This window comes from Panulirus ornatus, chromosome 7, assembly GCF_036320965.1.
Source record: "Panulirus ornatus isolate Po-2019 chromosome 7, ASM3632096v1, whole genome shotgun sequence".
Classification (NCBI taxonomy): Eukaryota; Metazoa; Arthropoda; class Malacostraca; order Decapoda; family Palinuridae; genus Panulirus; species Panulirus ornatus.
Window position 1 is genome coordinate 48,499,191 of NC_092230.1, and position 19,270 is coordinate 48,518,460.

The 19,270-nt window shown below is 39.6% G+C and overlaps 2 protein-coding genes across 5 annotated transcripts in view; one reads left to right on the top strand and one right to left on the bottom strand.

Moving 5' to 3' along the window:
- The window catches only part of LOC139749621 (protein SCAI), a 108,875-nt gene extending 99,191 nt beyond the window's left edge, over positions 1–9,684 (bottom strand). For 2 of the 3 annotated variants that reach the window (XM_071663755.1, XM_071663754.1), the window contains exon 1: positions 9,463–9,684. In XM_071663755.1, coding sequence (XP_071519856.1) covers positions 9,463–9,551 — 89 coding nt within the window. In that variant the 5' untranslated portion in view covers positions 9,552–9,684. Of the gene's footprint in view, positions 1–9,300; positions 9,387–9,462 lie in introns of those variants that run through there. The other variant, XM_071663756.1, reaches the window with a different exon arrangement.
- Positions 9,685–14,964: 5,280 nt separating this feature from the next.
- The window catches only part of Dhps (Deoxyhypusine synthase), a 45,071-nt gene continuing 40,765 nt past the window's right edge, over positions 14,965–19,270 (top strand). Inside the window, exons 1-2 of one of the 2 annotated variants that reach the window (XM_071663758.1) lie at positions 15,024–15,290; positions 16,717–16,812. The gene's annotated coding sequence lies outside the window, so the exon portion shown is untranslated. Of the gene's footprint in view, positions 15,291–16,716; positions 16,813–19,270 lie in introns of both variants that reach the window. The other variant, XM_071663759.1, reaches the window with a different exon arrangement.

Consider the following 19,270-nt stretch of genomic DNA (forward strand, 5'->3'; position numbering starts at 1 on the left):
CTCTCCATGTGCCCAAACCATTTCAAAACACCCTCTTCTGCTCTCTCAACCACGCTCTTTTTATTTCCACACATCTCTCTTACCCTTACGTTACTTACTCGATCAAACCACCTCACACCACACATTGTCCTCAAACATCTCATTTCCAGCACATCCATCCTCCTGCGCACAACTCTATCCATAGCCCACGCCTCGCAACCATACAACATTGTTGGAACCACTATTCCTTCAAACATACCCATTTTTGCTTTCCGGGATAATGTTCTCGACTTCCACACATTTTTCAAGGCTCCCAAAATTCTCGCCCCCTCCCCCACCCTATGATCCACTTCCGCTTCCATGGTTCCATCCGCTGACAGATCCACTCCCAGATATCTAAAACACTTCACTTCCTCCAGTTTTTCTCCATTCAAACTCACCTCCCAATTGACTTGACCCTCAACCCTACTGTACCTAATAACCTTGCTCTTATTCACATTTACTCTTAACTTTCTTCTTCCACACACTTTAGCAAACTCAGTCACCAGCTTCTGCAGTTTCTCACATGAATCCGCCACCAGCGCTGTATCATCAGCGAACAACAACTGACTCACTTCCCAAGCTCTCTCATCCCCAACAGACTTCATACTTGCCCCTCTTTTCAAGACTCTTGCATTTACCTCCCTAACAACCCCATCCATAAACAAATTAAACAACCATGGAGACATCACACACCCCTGCCGCAAACCTACATTCACTGAGAACCAATCACTTTCCTCTCTTCCTACACGTACACATGCCTTACATCCTCGATAAAAACTTTTCACTGCTTCTAACAACTTGCCTCCCACACCATATATTCTTAATACCTTCCACAGAGCATCTCTATCAACTCTATCATATGCCTTCTCCAGATCCATAAATGCTACATACAAATCCATTTGCTTTTCTAAGTATTTCTCACATACATTCTTCAAAGCAAACACCTGATCCACACATCCTCTACCACTTCTGAAACCACACTGCTCTTCCCCAATCTGATGCTCTGTACATGCCTTCACCCTCTCAATCAATACCCTCCCATATAATTTACCAGGAATACTCAACAAACTTATACCTCTGTAATTTGAGCACTCACTCTTATCCCCTTTGCCTTTGTACAATGGCACTATGCACGCATTCCGCCAATCCTCAGGCACCTCACCATGAGTCATACATACATTAAATAACCTTACCAACCAGTCAACAATACAGTCACCCCCTTTTTTAATAAATTCCACTGCAATACCATCCAAACCTGCTGCCTTGCCGGCTTTCATCTTCCGCAAAGCTTTTACTACCTCTTCTCTGTTTACCAAATCATTTTCCCTAACCCTCTCACTTTGCACACCACCTCGACCCAAACACCCTATATCTGCCACTCTGTCATCAGACACATTCAACAAACCTTCAAAATACTCATTCCATCTCCTTCTCACATCACCACTACTTGTTATCACCTCCCCATTTACGCCCTTCACTGAAGTTCCCATTTGCTCCCTTGTCTTACGCACCCTATTTACCTCCTTCCAGAACATCTTTTTATTCTCCCTAAAATTTACTGATAGTCTCTCACCCCAACTCTCATTTGCCCTTTTTTTCACCTCTTGCACCTTTCTCTTGACCTCCTGTCTCTTTCTTTTATACTTCTCCCACTCAATTGCATTTTTTCCCTGCAAAAATCGTCCAAATGCCTCTCTCTTCTCTTTCACTAATACTCTTACTTCTTCATCCCACCACTTACTACCCTTTCTAAACAGCCCACCTCCCACTCTTCTCATGCCACAAGCATCTTTTGCGCAATCCATCACTGATTCCCTAAATACATCCCATTCCTCCCCCACTCCCCTTACTTCCATTGTTCTCACCTTTTTCCATTCTGTACACAGTCTCTCCTGATACTTCCTCACACAGGTCTCCTTCCCAAGCTCACTTACTCTCACCACCTTCTTCACCCCAACATTCACTCTTCTTTTCTGAAAACCCATACTAATCTTCACCTTAGCCTCCACAAGATAATGATCAGACATCCCTCCAGTTGCACCTCTCAGCACATTGACATCCAAAAGTCTCTCTTTCGCACGCCTGTCAATTAACACGTAATCCAATAACGCTCTCTGGCCATCTCTCCTACTTACATAAGTATACTTATGTATATCTCGCTTTTTAAACCAGGTATTCCCAATCATCAGTCCTTTTTCAGCACATAAATCTACAAGCTCTTCACCATTTCCATTTACAACACTGAACACCCCATGCATACCAACTATTCCCTCAACTGCCACATTACTCACCTTTGCATTCAAATCACCCATCACTATATACATGTACACATCCACACTTGCTGCCTTCATCCATTCCCGTTACCACCCCACCACATATGAAATGGCATCCCCTCCCCCAATGCGTGGACGAGGTAGTGCTAGGAAAAGACAACAAAGGCCACATTCGTTCACACTTAGCCTCTAGCTGTCATGTGTAATGCACTGAAACCACAGCTCCCTTTCCACATCCAGGCCCCACAAAACTTTCCATGGTTTACCCCAGACACTTCACAAACCCTGGTTCAATCCATTGACAGCATGTCCACCCCAGTGTACCACATCGTTCCAATTCACTCTATTCTTTGCACACCTTTCGCCCTCCTGTATGTTCAGGCCCCAATCGCTTAGAATCTTTTTCACTCCATCCTTCCACATCCAATTTGGTCTCCCACTTCTCGTTCCCTTCACCTCTGACACATATATCCTCTTTGTCAATCTTTCCTCACTCATTCTCTCCATGATATAATAAAAAACATATATTGTACTATATTATCTTAGCAGCTAATGAAATCATATAAATGGTTCTGTATAACAAAAATTCATTGCTTTGCTGGATACCCAAAGCCAAAGGGCATTGAGAGAGCACTTCAGGAAATATGATTATCATGCTACGTAACAAGAACCTGAAGAATATTTCTCCACATTACATCCCCTTCTACCTACTTGATGCAAGGACAGGTCCTATAACTAGGATTCTTCTACATGACTAGGAGTAATCACGTCCATTTATCCACCTACCAGCCAACTCATCAACAGCTGGAGTACCTAACAAGACCTACTGGGATAGATAGAAGAAGGACATGCTAATGCCTATAAGGCATTCCCCTATGGTAAAGAAATACATTTCTAGTCTTCAGTCATCCAAAAACATCTCATGGTCAGAATCCGAGAATATATGTGGAAGATAGAAGGAAACTTCTAAAGAACTATTCTTTTCTCATGTCTGCAAACATTAAACATAATCAAAGCAGAGACAGAAATGAGAAAACTACAGGTAGTCTACACAAGCCTTGTTCACCAGCTTTTAGTATTAACTTCTGGAGGAAAACTAAGGTGGAGAGCGACTCCCATTTGTCATATGCCTTAAGTGAAAGATGTGACAGTGGAAAATAACTAAATTTCAAGGCAATCTTTCATACAGAAAGAGAATTGGAGCATGGGGAGGACAGAAAGGGTATTCTTGGCTGTTTTCTATCAAGATGAGGAACTACTTGAATCACTCAACCTGACACAAGAAATGATAAGAATCCTTGAAAAGTTTCCAAGTTTGAATGCAGAAAGGTTAATCCTTGAATTTAACAACTTCATATCTTGTCAGGACGTTGATGCTTGGTGAACTTTAATCAAACAAAGCAGTGATTAAAAAAATTAAGTTTCTGATGTATGGCATATAACTCAGGTTCTCTTCTTGTACCTATGTCTAAAAAGAAAACCAATTTTATAACATGTAAGAGAAGGGATACAAGTGAAAGACTAAGAAAATTGCTTGGAAACTAGCATACTGAGTAACCTTCAACAACAAGTATTTAGGTTTTAGCCAGATCTGTTCAAAGACTGATCAGTAACTCAATCTTATAAGAGACAACAGTTACTAGCTTCCCAAGAACTGTGAAAAAAAAAAAGAATGGAAAAAACATATAGGTACAATCCTTCTTAAAAAAGAATAAAATGTCCTCCTCACTAATCAAGTTCTTAAAAAATCTTATAAACAGAGTGGAATATCTTTTATATTGAAGAACTCAGTGGGTAAATAAAGAAATTCATTATTCATGTGCATAATTCCCAATCTTCAAATCACTGTCTAAGATTAGTTCTTGGAACTGGAGGTGAAAAAGTATCATGGGGCAAATATGAACAATCTTCCATTTGTTTCAGTTTTATATGAAACAACTGCTATCCCTTGTGAAACTTTTACCAGGGATATGTAACGGGAAAGACTGCAGTGATCCTCACAGTAAAGTGATCAACTTATCAACTGACTTCCAGAAAGTGAATTCATGAGAAAGAAGACTTTTGAGGTTAGTTTGCTTCTCTGACAATACCTACATCTATTTCTTGATCATTCCTGGAGGCAATACGGATGTAGAAATTTTTCTTAAGTTAGCTGAGATGGCATAGGCAACTGAATGCCCTAATCATGGCCATCTCAATAATAGAATAGAGTGAATTGGAATGGTGTGGTATACTAGGATCGATGTGCTGCCAATGGACTCAACCAGGGCATGTGAAACGTCTAGGGTTGACCATGGAAATGTCTGTGGGTAGCGTCAAGAACAGATGACTGAGCTTTCAAGCAAACATCCTCTCATGACCCCCTTCTCTGTTCCTTATTTTGGAAAAGTAAAACCGCAGGGGAGGATTTCCAGCCCCCTGCTCCCATGCTTTTCAGATGCCTTCTACATCATGCAGGGAATATGTGAGAATCATTCTCTCTCCTCTATCACCAGAAGGAACAGAAAAGGGGGCCAAGTGAATATTTTCCCCCTAAGTCTCTGTCCTCTGTTCCTAACAATGCCTCGCTGATGCAGGAAATGGTGAATATGTGCAAAAAAAATGAAAAAAAGAGAAATAAGAAAAAGAGAAATGAGAAAGAGAGAAATGAGAAAATGAGAAAAAGAGAAAGGTGCAAGAGGTGAAAAAGAGGGCAAATGAGAGTTGGGGTGAGAGAGTATCATTACATTATAGGGAGAATAAAAAGATGTTTTGGAAGGAGGTAGATTAAGTGCGTATCACCTTCAGCTAATGGGGAGGTGATAAGTAGTGGTGATGTGAGAAGGAGATGGAGTGAGTATTTTGAAGGTTTGTTGGATGTGTTTGATGATACAGTGGCAGATATAGGGTATTTTGGTCGAGGTGGTGTGCAAAGTGAGAGGGTTAGGGAGAATGATTTGGTAAACAGAGAAGAGGTTGTAAAAGCTTTGCGGAAGATGAAAGCCGGCAAGGCAGCAGGTTTGGATGGTGTTGCAGTGGAATTTATTAAAAAGGGGGGTGACTGTATTGTTGACTGGTTGGTAAGGTTATTCAATGTATGTATGACTCATGGTGAGGTGCCTGTAGACTGGCGAAATGCTTGCATAGTGCCATTGTACAAAGGCAAAGGGGATAAGAGTGAGTGCTCAAATTACAGAGGTATAAGTTTGTTGAGTATTCCTGGTAAGTTATATGGGAGGGTATTGATTGAGAGGGTGAAGGCATGTACAGAGCATCAGATTGGGGAAGAGCAGAATGGTTTCAGAAGTGGAAGAGGATGTGTAGATCAGGTGTTTGCTTTGAAGAATGTATGTGAGAAATACTTAGAAAAGCAAATGGATTTGTATGTAGCATTTATGGATCTGGAGAAGGCATATGATAGAGTTGATAGAGATGCTCTATGGAAGGCATTAAGAATATATGGTGTGGGAGGTAAGTTGTTAGAAGCAGTTAAAAAGTTTTTATCGAGGATGTAAGGCATGTGTACGTGTAGGAAGAGAGGAAAGTGATTGGTTCTCAGTGAATGCTGGTTTTCGGCAGGGGTGTGTGATGTCTCCATGGTTGTTTAATTTGTTTATGGATGGGGTTGTTAGGGAGGTGAATGCAAGAGTCTTGGAAAGAGGGGCAAGTATGCAGTCTGTTGTGGATGAGAGAGCTTGGTAAGTGAGTCAGTTGTTGTTCGCTGATGATACAGCGCTGGTGGCTGATTCGTGTAAGAAACTGCAGAAGCTGGTGACTGAGTTTGGTAAAGTGTGTGAAAGAAGAAAGCTGAGAGTAAATGTGAATAAGAGCAAGGTTATTAGGTACAGTAGGGTTGAGGGACAAGTCAATTGGGAGGTAAGTTTGAATGGAGAAAAACTGGAGGAAGTGAAGTGTTTTAGATATCTGGGAGTGGATTTGGCAGCGGATGGAACCATGGAAGCGGAAGTGAATCATAGGGTGGGGGAGGGGGCGAAAGTTCTGGGAGCGTTGAAAAATGCATGGAAGTTGAGAACATTATCTTAGAAAGCAAAAATGGGTATGTTATATGGGTATGTTATATGGTTGCGAGGCATGGGCTATAGATAGAGTTGTGCGGAGGAGAGTGGATGTGCTAGAAATGAGATGTTTGAGGACAATATGTGGTGTGAGGTGGTTTGATCGAGTAAGTAATGAAAGGGTAAGAGAGATACGTGGTAATAAAAAGAGTGTGGGTGAGAGAGCAAAAGAGGGTGTTTTGAAATCATTTGGTCACATGGAGAGAATGAGTGAGGAAAGATTGCCAAAGAGGATATATGAAACAGACAGTAACATATTCTTCCTTAGCCAAGGTGGTCCCTTTTAGGAAGACTATTATGGACTGCTTCATTGAGTCCTAAAACAAGCAAAAAATATTCTGTCTCATGAGCAGTAAGATGAAATGAACTCTGAATTAAATACACAAGTTCCTGATAGTGTCCTGTGACCTTATGGCCATACTGTTCTGAGTCTCCATCAAGAAGATGGTAAAAGTGAGGTTTTCATGGCCTGAGATCAGAGGTAATGGCAAGTTCTGATTTTACATCTTGTCCACACACAGTTTAAGTAATTGCATATTGAAATATTACAATATGTTGAGAAAAAATTCAGTTATTTTACCCTATGTGACAAAAGTATATTTTTGATATATTGCAATACCACCCATTATAATTACCTTATAAATGAAAGTAGTCATTACATTAACTTTTTTCTACCACAGTTCAGGTTGATTTTTAGCCTCGTTAATTTTGGACCAATACATATTACTAACAGTTAATTCTAATGATATGTGTAACTTATGTAAATTTTTCACAGCCAATGTGTTTTCCTTTCAAAACAATAGTAGCCCTTTACTAAAACCTCAGACTAACTGATAACAAAGTACAGTGGCAGTCTGTGGGTTATGTTTCACAACGGCATGGGATAAATCAGTACACAGTGATCCAGAGATTAGTTATGAAAAAAGGGATAAAGTATTTCCCATGTGGATTGTTAGAAACTTCTTAATGGACTCCTTACACATAGTATACATGATTCAGACTGGTGCTACATATTTGGAGCATTAATAATTAAGTAATATGGGTGGAAGGCTATGAAGATCAGCGAATATGTGGGGTTAACATAAACATGAAATACATATTCACATTGACAGAACCTAAAATAATCTCACCTAACTTCTCCCAGCAGCCAAAATTTATGGCAGAAATATAGCAGTGTTACTGAGGTGAACTGCTGGGAACTACATAAAATGGCTCCTTGTGAGATGGTTGGGTAGCAGAGCCATCAGCTGCCTTGTGTTGTCTGCAATGTTTACAGTTCATTTTGGGATAGCTAGCACGAAGCTGGGATCATGGGTGTGTCTGATGCATTTTCATTACGACACTGAAATGTGTCGGGAATTTATAAGGTGCCTTTCATAGGTTCTGATGATTTCCAAAATTGTTTCACTCATCATACATCATTGTCAATACACCCTACAGTTTACATGATCTTCAAAGAACTTCCAAAAGAATTAAAACTTCTCCTCAAAATATTGCAATGCTTATTTAAATCCCTCGTACAAAGTAAAAGAATCCCTTGTACAAAGTAAAAGAAGTCCAGTGATACGAGTTTCTTCCAAATCCATAAAAGATTTCCGTAGTCTCCCCCTAACCAAACCTGCCAACAGCTTATGTGAGGCTCAGCTATCCTAGGAAAGGTTAGGTTGGGATAAGATAGCAGAAGATGGAATGTGTTATGTTAGGTTTGGTCATATTAAGTGAAATGCGGTCAGGCTGTCATTTGTCAATGAAATCTGCTATATTTAACCCTAGAGTTTCCTTTATCTTCAAAGTCTATCCCACTTGGTAGAGTTCACATTGGGTCAAAACACAGGGAGGCTGGATATGTAAGTGCACTTAGTGTACATGGAAGTCTTTATTCCTTTACAACAAATTTCTCATAGGAGCAGAAATTCAACTGCCACATAAAGTCACTTTTAATAAAAGTAACTTAATAAGGAAGCACAAATAAATAATTACTGCAATTTTCTATTTGAAGTGTTTATTTTTCCAAAAGATTTACTCGTCTAGGCTACGGGTAAGGTAGGTCACAAATCTAACTTGGATTAGGGTTGGTTTAAACTGTAATCTAACTTAAACCAGGATAAGTTAGGTCTGTAACCTTTTTCCTAACCCGACTTACCAAACCTAGAATAAGTGAAAAGGTAAATATTCAAGTGGTTCAATAAGTCAACATATTGGCTGGGCACATCAAATGCTATCATAACACCAACATCACCACACTAAGTTCTTAATCCAATTATAATCTACTTTCCACCTGAAGGTTCAAGTAATCTAGGATAGGGGGGCCAAGGGATGGAACCCCTAATTAAGTTAGAAAAGCTAACTGGTTTGATTGGTCTAATGAAACATTTACCTTGCACTTCAAAATGACCAAGACAAGAGCTTAACAACGACCCCTAATGAAATGAGAATTCATCTGTCAACTCATCAATATTGCTTTGCATGAATTGTGACATGTATGGTAAATGTAATGAGTAGTATGGCGGTGCAGGAATAACGTTGCACAATATTAGCATAATACAGTTTAATCCACTAGTAAGCTACAATAATGATATGTCGTTACTGTAACTTGCCAAGCGCCATACACTGGTAAGTTACAAGAACGAAATGTCGGCAGAATAACAATTACTCTTTTTATATCAAATTTGGTACTAGTAGATACCTGTCGACATGTTCAAATAAGTCATGAGGAACAAGGTTGTACTTTCAATGCACTAAGGGAAAGAAAATAAAACAAAAACAACAAATCCTTCATATCAAAATCAACCGTAATGCCACGAAAATGAATCAAAAACTTAAAATAAAAAAAACAGGTCTCAAATAAGGATGTTATACTTTTTTGTATCTTAATAGCAAGAAGCCCGATAAGATACCACGAGCCCCTGTGTTCCCTTAGACCAACCATGGCTTCCATTTTCAGTACCCACCGCCTGTCATGTGTGGCCCAGCAGAGTCCTACCCAACACCCATCATCTTCATCCATTATTTACCGGACCTATAAGCGTCGTCTGCTTTCCCGCGCTGTCACAAAATGTAAACATTGCAGACGAAATAAGTAAAACCCATTTAATCGATCATTGATTCCTTACCGAAGTCCATTAAAGAGCTGTTTTGACTTCTCTAGTAAGTGGCAGAACTCATTCACAATTTTCCTCTCATGTTCGTCCATTTCTGCCATGGTAAGATAGGATGGCACTCGATCTTCACATTCACACAAACCTTACGTTCCTTAATAATAGATCGTCACTAGTTCCTCATGAGGCTATTTACACCATGCATGTTGTACTAAGATCAAGGCCAAGTTAGTTTAAGTCACAGAGAATGTGTTTGTTTCGCAATAATTTATTTATTTCGCTAGTTAATATTATGTTCAAGTGTATTGTACTTTCGAATAATTCCTTTGATGGTGTAGCTAGCCATGTAAGGAAATAGAGACAAACCAGCTAGATGGCGCCAACTCCCCTCGAGAACCTGCCCGCCGGTTCTTTAATCCACCCTAGAAAATTATTTGGCTATATCAACCATTTAATATCAGGAAACGTCAGCGTAGTGGGATTGCTTATAAGCACTTTTGACAAGTATATTCTTACATGTAAAACAAGAGAACCTAAATTGGACGGAATTATGGCGATATACTTTATTGATCTGCATGTTTACTCGTGTTATTAAGAGTATTCATAGTTTATGTTATTTTCTCTTGATTTCTGTAGTTTAAGTCGTAAAGCATTCACTATGCTTACACTTCTGTATACTCCTAAAGCGTATTTGGTGGAATTACAGTATCCAAAATCTTCGCGAAAATCAGGTGGGCGAGCAACAAAATTGCTAGATCTATTATAAAGAAGAAAAATAAACGATATGGTAAATCAACCTTATCGACATAAAGTGACAGCAAGAAATGTAACCTCTCAACGATCGCGAGCGGTGTTACCCTCGACGAGTCATCATTAGAGGACAGAAAAGAGCACGTGTTTGTTGAGGATATTTGTGACCCAAAGAAACCCACCTTACCCAGCCCTCATGTGAGAAGCAGCCTCCAACCTGGTGAAGCTCCATAAAACGGTCCTGGCATTGCATAACTAACTCCTTCTCGTATATGTAAATACTATCGTCCTACATAAATATTACATCTGATATAGTTCTTTTTAACTTCATCATTATCACCTAATAAGCTATGTATTTCCCTGGAGAATATCAGAACATTTCCTGTGAAGTGAGTAAGGGTGTGAGTGGGAGGAGTGGAAGGACAATAAACTTTGCCGCCTTGCCGTCTGGAGGAAGGCTCTGTCATCAGGATATAAACATCTTGTATATCTACGGTAAGACAAAACATCAACATACTTGAGTTTAGTTTGAATTCTTGTCCCTAAATAGAAACTGAGGTTTTAAATCCTAGATGCCATGATCTCTGGGGGATTTAAGCTGGCCGCAACTTAAGGGGGAACTGCCTCAGCTTCCACACACCATCCAAAGTGTCCAAACTTGTGCCAACACCCGGGACCTATAGTGCCAACACCCGGGACCTATAGTGCCAACACCCGGGACCTATAGTGCCAACACTGCTTCTGTAACAAGATATACTGATATATCGTTATCATTTATCACCACCAGTATACACAGACAGAGCCTCTGGTCAGCTAACCAGCTCATCTGCCTAACAGACAGTTAGATCATCTGCCTAACAGAGACAGTTTGGACATCTGTCTAACAGAGACAGTTTGGACATCTGCCTAACAAAAACAGTTAGATAATCTGCCTAGCAGAGACAGTTAGATCATCTGCCTAACAGAGACAGTTTGGACATCTGCCTAACAGATACAGTTAGAACATCTGCCTTACAAAGACAGTTCGGACATTTGCTTAAGAGAACGTTAGGACATCTGCCTAACAGACAATTAGGACATCTGCCTAACAGATAGTCAGGTCATCTGCCTAACAGAGTCAAGACATCTGCCTGACAAAAAGACAGTTAGTTCATCTGCTAAACATAGAGTCAGGACATTGCCTAACACAGAGACAGTTAGGCCTTCTGCCTAACAGACAGTTAGGACATCTGCCTTACACAAAGACAGTTAGGACATCTGCCTTACAAAGACAGTTAGGACATCTGCCTTACAAAGACAGTTAGGACACCTGCTTAAGGGAGAATTAGGACATCTGCCTTACACAAAGACAGTTAGGACATCTGCCTTACAAAGACAGTTAGGACATCTGCCTAACACAAACAGGTAAGATATCTCCTTAACACAGACAGGTAGGACATCTGCCTAACATAGAGACAGACACCACCACTTCGATCTCTTCTGCTTTCCCCACAGTAAACATAACCCTTATGAACATGACCTCCTGTTGAGCATGTGTCTCGTTGTTATGGGTCTATTCCTCCACACTTTTACAATGTGCCTCTGATTTATATTCCATCCTCACTCGCCTATTTTGTCTGTCTAAAAATTCAAACTTTTCACACTCGGAATCATGCTGTGGTACAGTTTGCTGTGGTGCATGCTGCTGTGGTGCAGTCTATCCATAAGGGAGATCTCTCACTCCCAGCTGTCGCCCACTCATCTCCTTCTCTCCCCAGAGTCTAATGTTCTCATTACAATATCTCTAACTCTTAGAATCACAATCACTTCTTCCTGATCACTAGTAAAGCTTTCACTGTGCTTGGTCGACTAGCGATGTTTTTCTTGTATATTGGCCCTTAATATCTTCAACATATTTGAGAGGATGTGGCATACGTCTTTGCTTTCTATTTTTTTTCTTTTTGCCTCTCTACTTTTTTGTGTTCTCTAATCCCCTCATAATTGAGTCTTCACCGAATCATCTTATGTGAATCCTAGAACAGAAGCTTCAGTCGTCATCCCGGTCAACTATGAAGTCCCAAGCCACTGGGCATCTTCAAAGGAGTTTTCACTGCTAGAGCATAAATTCAGGACCCGATTACGTGCGTGGAGATTAATAATGACGACCATGATGATAGAGAACTCACAAGGAATATTACAAGTCGCGCTGTTAGAACCAAAAAGGTCCTACTTTACTGGGGATTTATTCGTGCCTGTTGATCCAGTTTCTTGTTGCCTCTAATATAGCATCGTGGCAAATGCTTTCCGGCAGTCCAGATACAAGTAATCCACCCAGCTTTCTCTTTACTCTAGTGCTGAACTCATTCTCAAAGAAATCTAAGAGGTTCTTTAAGCATGATTTACTCAATCAGCCTACTTCACACTACATATTGTCCACAGATATTTCATATCCAACACCACTCTTCCGTACATTCTCATCTATAGCCCATGCCTTGATATATACACATTATAACCCTCCCAGATAGTGACACCTCTTCTTTCACGTTCCCCAACGTTCCAGAACCTTTGACCTTTCATCCTCTCATCATTGTTGTCATTTATGTTTGATCTGGTGCGTTAAAATTCTTGGAAAGATGATATCAACACCACTAATCATTTCTTTCCCATGGTTACCCTTCCCATTATGTATAGTGTGGATGGATTTCCTGAAACTTAAGGTTTGTATATTAGGAAAGCCTATTCTCCACTTCCCTTTGTTTCTCCTTACCTTCCTGACCATCATGTGCCGCACACGCTGGTGTAAATATTGTCTCCACAACTCCAACAATATCAGGTGTTTCCCCTTATACTATCCCTAAATTCTAATTCTTTACCATATACTATGAATCAATCGTTTTTGTTTATATTATATTCACTCTAACATTACCTTCACCAAACATTTCTGACCAACGACCGAAGGTGAAGTGATTGACTTGGCACAGCACATTCTCCTTACTGACATCAGTGACAAATGCTTACAGTACTTCTACTCACACGGGATCTACTGACCAGACTAACTCCATGTGATGGCAAGAAACTGTATCAAAATATCCACAAATAGAAACACCATTCAAATGATCAATATCGTCTTAAAAGACTGAAGTTTCCTAAGATCCCTGTATTGAAGATTCCTCAGAACTAAAGGCATGAAGATAACTGACGGAACATCTTGGTGTGAAAATTCAGTCGAAGTGCTGACATGTGCTTGGGAGAAACCTAGGTAGATAATCACGGCGTCCTTCAGCAAGTTATCAGAGAACAAATGACAAGAAGGATGATCTAACACTATAGCTGGCTTCATCCCTCGCCGTTTACGTTTACCTAGAGAAATGAGGAGCACCCTGGGGTAAAGAGGTACAGGCACGGAGACATCCATCAATTGGGTTGGGTCTCAAGAGGTACAGGCAAATAGAAACCCGTTAACTGGGCTGGGTCGTAAGATTATCAGGTACTGAGGGACCTATTGACTGGTCTGAGTCGCAAGATGATCCATTTCATGTACCATTCCAACCAGTGTTATCTATACTCTCTTTAATGTTACTGAGGGGATGGAGTTTGCTGCGCTGCAGAAAATTTAGTCACGACTGTGGATGACCACAAACACTGGAGAACAGCTGAAATCTCGTCCATACGTAGACCAGGGAGGAAGGATAAATTCCATTTAATCCGTTTATCTTACTTATCTAAAGTGATAAAGAGAACTGATTTAGTCTGGTTATTAAAGAGGATACCATAACACGACAATATCATTGGGTTAAGATGCACCAGATCGTGGGCGTGTATTGATAAGACAACAGTAGTATGTATCCAGCAATCCACCTACACACTCCAGTGAAACCAATGCCACATATCTACACACTGTTCCTCAGCTGTACCTTCCCCTATACAACTCTTCCCTATTTTACCTGGCAACGATAGTGAGAGACGCAGGAGACCCGGGACGGCAGCAATAGACGCAGAGGCTCCCGGAGAAGGAAGTGAGAGACGGGGTTGTGGAAGAAAGCAGTGAAAGATGCGGGAACTGGAAAAGGACAGAGAGAAAGGGGAGGGGGAGGGTAGGTGTTCTTGGGTAAGGCAGAGAGATCTGCTGTCTTCACCATCAACAATGAGAAAGAGCCTTAGAGACCTTGATAATATCATTGTAACCTAACAAGAATTCAGAATAGTTTTACAAGAAAGATTGCTGAGATATAGCAAACAACATTTTTAAAACTTAAACATAACATCACTGTGTGATGTGACCAAATGGGATACGCCTATTAGGTAAATCTTAAGATATCTCGTCCACTAGAACAAACTACTACTATTGAGAAATGATAGGGCATCGGGTGAAGGCTAAAGCAAATATCAGCCTTGTTAAAGAGGGTATTAAGGTAGGGGGAGGGGGATGGGGGTTCAATCCAATTACACAGATGAGCCCAAACTTGATGGCCCGGGAGACAGATGAGAATCCACCAAAGCTGGTAAGCAGCCCAGCCCTTACCAGAGCAACGCTGTCGAATATGACTCTGGTAGATGAACGAAAGGCTTGGCTAACAAGGATGTTTCAGGCTATAGAAAAACTACTGTCGATGGCTGAATAAATGAGAGGAAATTGAGGGCGGGCCAGCATTATGTATGCAGTCCGCGCTGGTATTACCCTTGTAAACGAAGGGAAAAAGTGACCAAAATACAATTTTTTAGGCTACACAAAATTTATTGAAATAGATATATGCAAAAAGAATATACATGTAAGAAAAAAATAGCTTTATAAAGGAAAACGTGCCAAAAGGAATAACTTAAGTTTGTATTTCAAGCGAGCATAAATATTTTGCCTCAAGAATGACCGGCAAAGTCCAACACGAGCACATGATTCAGTAATGACGAGTGGTAGTGTGTTTAGTGATCGGAAGTGAAATAGACTGCAAGTAAACTGTATAGCAAAGCACGTAAATCATAACTGAAAGCAAGCAAGTTCAAGGAATGCGGACAAGAATACGTGAGGCTCTTAAGGAAATCGAGACTAAAGCTAGAGACTAAGCTAGGCAGCAATTGTATGGTATCGATATCAACGAGATTCCTGGCCGTGAATTCAGGTAATCTCATGTCAAAGGTTTTCATTGTGGATCTTTAGGTAGAATGGCCGTCTGGGATATCTGCATGTTTACATGTTGAAATTTTGTTTTCCGATTCACTTTGATGTCTCACTCGATTCTGGCCTTAATTTCTACCTCAAATCACTGTCTTTTGAAATATCCTTCCCACCTTCCTTTATCCAACGATATTAGGGGATCCCCTGTGCGACCGTGATTTTGGGTGTAGAAAATCACAAAGTAGTGATTTGTGATAGAAAAATTTTCAACCAAAGATAACTTAAGAGATTCGATTTAACAAATCTAACTTAACCAAAACCTGGTCATCTGAAACGGTAATGATACAGAACCGGTACTGGACCCCAATTTCTCCAGCCTTCTGAACGGATAGTTATTTCTTTACTAACATTTTGTTGAGCATTCCCTCTATACATGTTCTGTCAGATATATTTTGATCAAAGTGGTACTAATGAATAGCTTACACAGTGAGGAGTTGAGTTAGTGAGTGGGCATTTTACCTTCAGTTCTTTCAGTATGAAGTCCCAACAAAGTGGGAAGAGCTTCGAAGTAGATGGAAATCTAGAGGGAGTTTTATGATTTATAGTTTTAGAGTTGTGATAGAAGTAAGAATCTTCACCCAGTCAACTGGGCCATTAATTGCAGAAAATGGTGATGATTCAAGACAGTCAAGGTATAACAAAGCTGCTGAATAATTTTTTGCTTCCCGGAGAATGGGTCCATCAAGGGATAATCAGGTCTGCCCTAAGGTAGTGGTTTATTATGCCATATTGAGGAAAATTTATTTCATTTACTTATTAGATGTGCATTTGATTCCTTAATGATTACTTAGGAAATAGTGTGCATCTTAACAGATATTGAAAATTTGCTTGAGTGTATTTTCCATTAATTATTTTTTCAAAAAATTTCCCTTTTTTTGGATTATTGGAATGCTGAATGTGTCTGCAACATGTCGTATTTTTTGTGCATAGATTAAAAATATTGAAGCGATGTGGTATACAGGGGTTGACGTGCTGTCAGTGGATTGAATCAAGGCATGTGAAGCGTCCGGGGTAAACCATGGAAAGCTGTGTAGGTATGTATATTTGCGTGTGTGGACGTATGTATGTACATGTGTATGGGGGGGGTTGGGCCATTTCTTTCGTCTGTTTCCTTGCGCTACCTCGCAAACGCGGGAGACAGCGACGAGGTATAAAAAAAAAAAAAAATAAAAATAAAAAAAAAAAGATTAAAAATATGAAAAAGTAACCATCAGTGAAGTTTACTTATTTTCTGCTAATTATGGGTTTAAATAGAGCCCTCAAGGCTGTTGGGCCAACTATATGTGGGATAGAAGGGCCCAGTAGGTGTTGTGTGGTATTTTTTGATACGTATTTAATTTCTTTTTTACTGATTGTTTCCTTTGTGCCAGGTCTGAATAATGGAATAAGGAATTATAAACCAGTTGCTTTGGAATTGTTCCAGAAGAAAGGAAGTTTGCCAGTGTAAAACATATATTCAAAAAAAGGTAATGTGTTACTGCTTGGAAAGTATTTTATCTTATCTATTTCTCTAATGCCTGTTCCAATTGGAACTCCCTCAAGCTACCTTGATGATTCTCAGAACAAGAAACTAATCATTTGGGAACAGATGGCTTCATTCTATTTGGCTTAGAAAAGAGGTTAAGAGATGATGTGATACAGGTACTCAAGATTATGAAAGGCTTTGATAATCTTGATCTATGAAGCTAATTAAGACTTGAGTCTTCAGATTTTCTTTTACTTATAATGGTTACAAAGCTGTGGGCAAATGTTTTATTTCAAATGAGGCAAAGTTCATTTTCTTTAACAGGAGCGTTACATATGGTATGATTTCCCAGTTACTTTGGTTGAAAGCAGTACTGTAGGTACATTTAAGAATGGTTTATAAATAGTTTGCTTCAGGTCCACGACTAACATTATTTGCACCTATTTAGTTACATTGACAATTTGCAGGTTTCCTTTTCAAATTATCTCTATACTTTTCTACTTTTATAATACTAAATTATAAGTTTCTGATATCTTCCACTATCACATGCAGCCTTGAAGTGACCCAATAGTCTGTTGCTGTTTGAATTCCTCAAGAGTAGAGGACAGAAATGATTGTCCCATTTGTGTATTTCTTTACCTATATACTTAAATGGGATTCTGATTTTTGCAAGCTGACATTTTGCCTCTCACAATTCTCCTCATGTCAAGCTTTGGTGATAGGTTTGTCACAATGTCACCCCTTACGTTTCTTTCATGTACATATTCCAGTAGCTAATTATTTCTAACAATGTAATAGTTAGATTGTGGCATTCTTTCACTGTATCATAGTTAGAGTGAGGCATTCTTTCACTGTATCATATCCTCGTTACTTTGCACTTTCTCATCTTGAATTTCATTAGCCATTTGTCAGACCAAATTTGGAGTTCGTCCAGGTCTCCCTTTGATACAATTATTGTTCTTTTCTTCTTTTGTGACATGGGCATCATCCACAAAATTATTGAGGTAAGAGTCCAGTCCATCAGGTAAATCATTTACCTATACCAAGAATAGCACATCACTGGTGATCTCTGCCTATTTTGAGAATGTTCCACTAACTTGCATCCTTTGATCCTTTGTGCTATGGTGATCTGTACAGTGAAAAGGTTTGCTTCTTATTTCGAAGAATCCTGACTGATCAGCACAAAGAAAGTGTCATGTGTTCTCATCAAGATGTGGAGATAGAGAGGTGGTTATCAGATTGATATGAGGATGTTAAAGTAGATTATACATGGATATACCAGTATCACCAACACAGCAACTTTCTGATTAATCAGCACTGCATTTCCTATTGTACATATTCCCTGGAACATCTTCATTTTTCATAGTTTTTATATTAATTTTGAGATCTTCATTTTTCATAGTTTTTATATTAATTTTGTACTATACATCCTTATATAAGAGTAATAATTACCTTTTGCTCATTGTTAGACAGTCTCTTTGCTTCAGACTATTTGTGAACAAGTTCAGTTAGTCTCATGGTACAATTACCAAAGTCTGATGTTACTCTGCATCTGACATAATTCATCTGTAGTGAATTTTTTTCATCCCTTTTACAGGTAGAGTTGAATTGTGAGATGGCTTTATTTCTAAGTCCAGCAGAATGAAATCTTTTATCTTATTGAATTGCAAGATGGCTTTATTTCAAAGTCCGGTCAGATAAAATCTTTGATCCTTTAGATCTGCTGCAGTTTAGCCTAAAACTGCAAAGATGTACACTTTTAAGTCAGTATATCCATCATTGCAATCTTATTATTGCAAAGGCTAATATTGTCGTGGTTGGATTTATGCTGTTCATTTTCATTTAATATTTGATTTCTTTTTCTTTCATACTATTCCCTATCTCCCGCATTAGCGAGGTTGCGTTAAGAACAGAGGACTGGACCTTTGAGGGAATATCCTCACCTAGCCCCCTTTTTGGAAAATTAAAAAAAAACCGAGAGGGGAGGATTTCCAGCCCCCGCTCCCCTCCCTTTTAGTCGCCTTCTACGACACGCAGGGAATACATGGGAAGTATTCTTTCTCCCCTATCCCCAGGGATAATATATATATTATTATACTTAGTCACTGTCTCCCGCGTCAGCGAGGTAGCTAAAGGAAACAGATGAAAGAGCGACCCAACCCACACACATACACATGCATATATACAAACACCCACACACACACATATACACACCTATTCGCTGCAACATACACATACATACACACACACAGGCATATAAATATACACACATGTACATATTCACACCCGCTGCCCCCATCCACTCCCGTCGCCACCCCGCCACACATGAAACAGCATTTTGATATAGTACATTTTTACAACACGTTATCATACATTTCTATATGAGCATGCATTTAAAGGTATAGTAGCACAGACACCACTCAAAATCTTGTAGTCTCATGATAATCTAGACTAGAAGA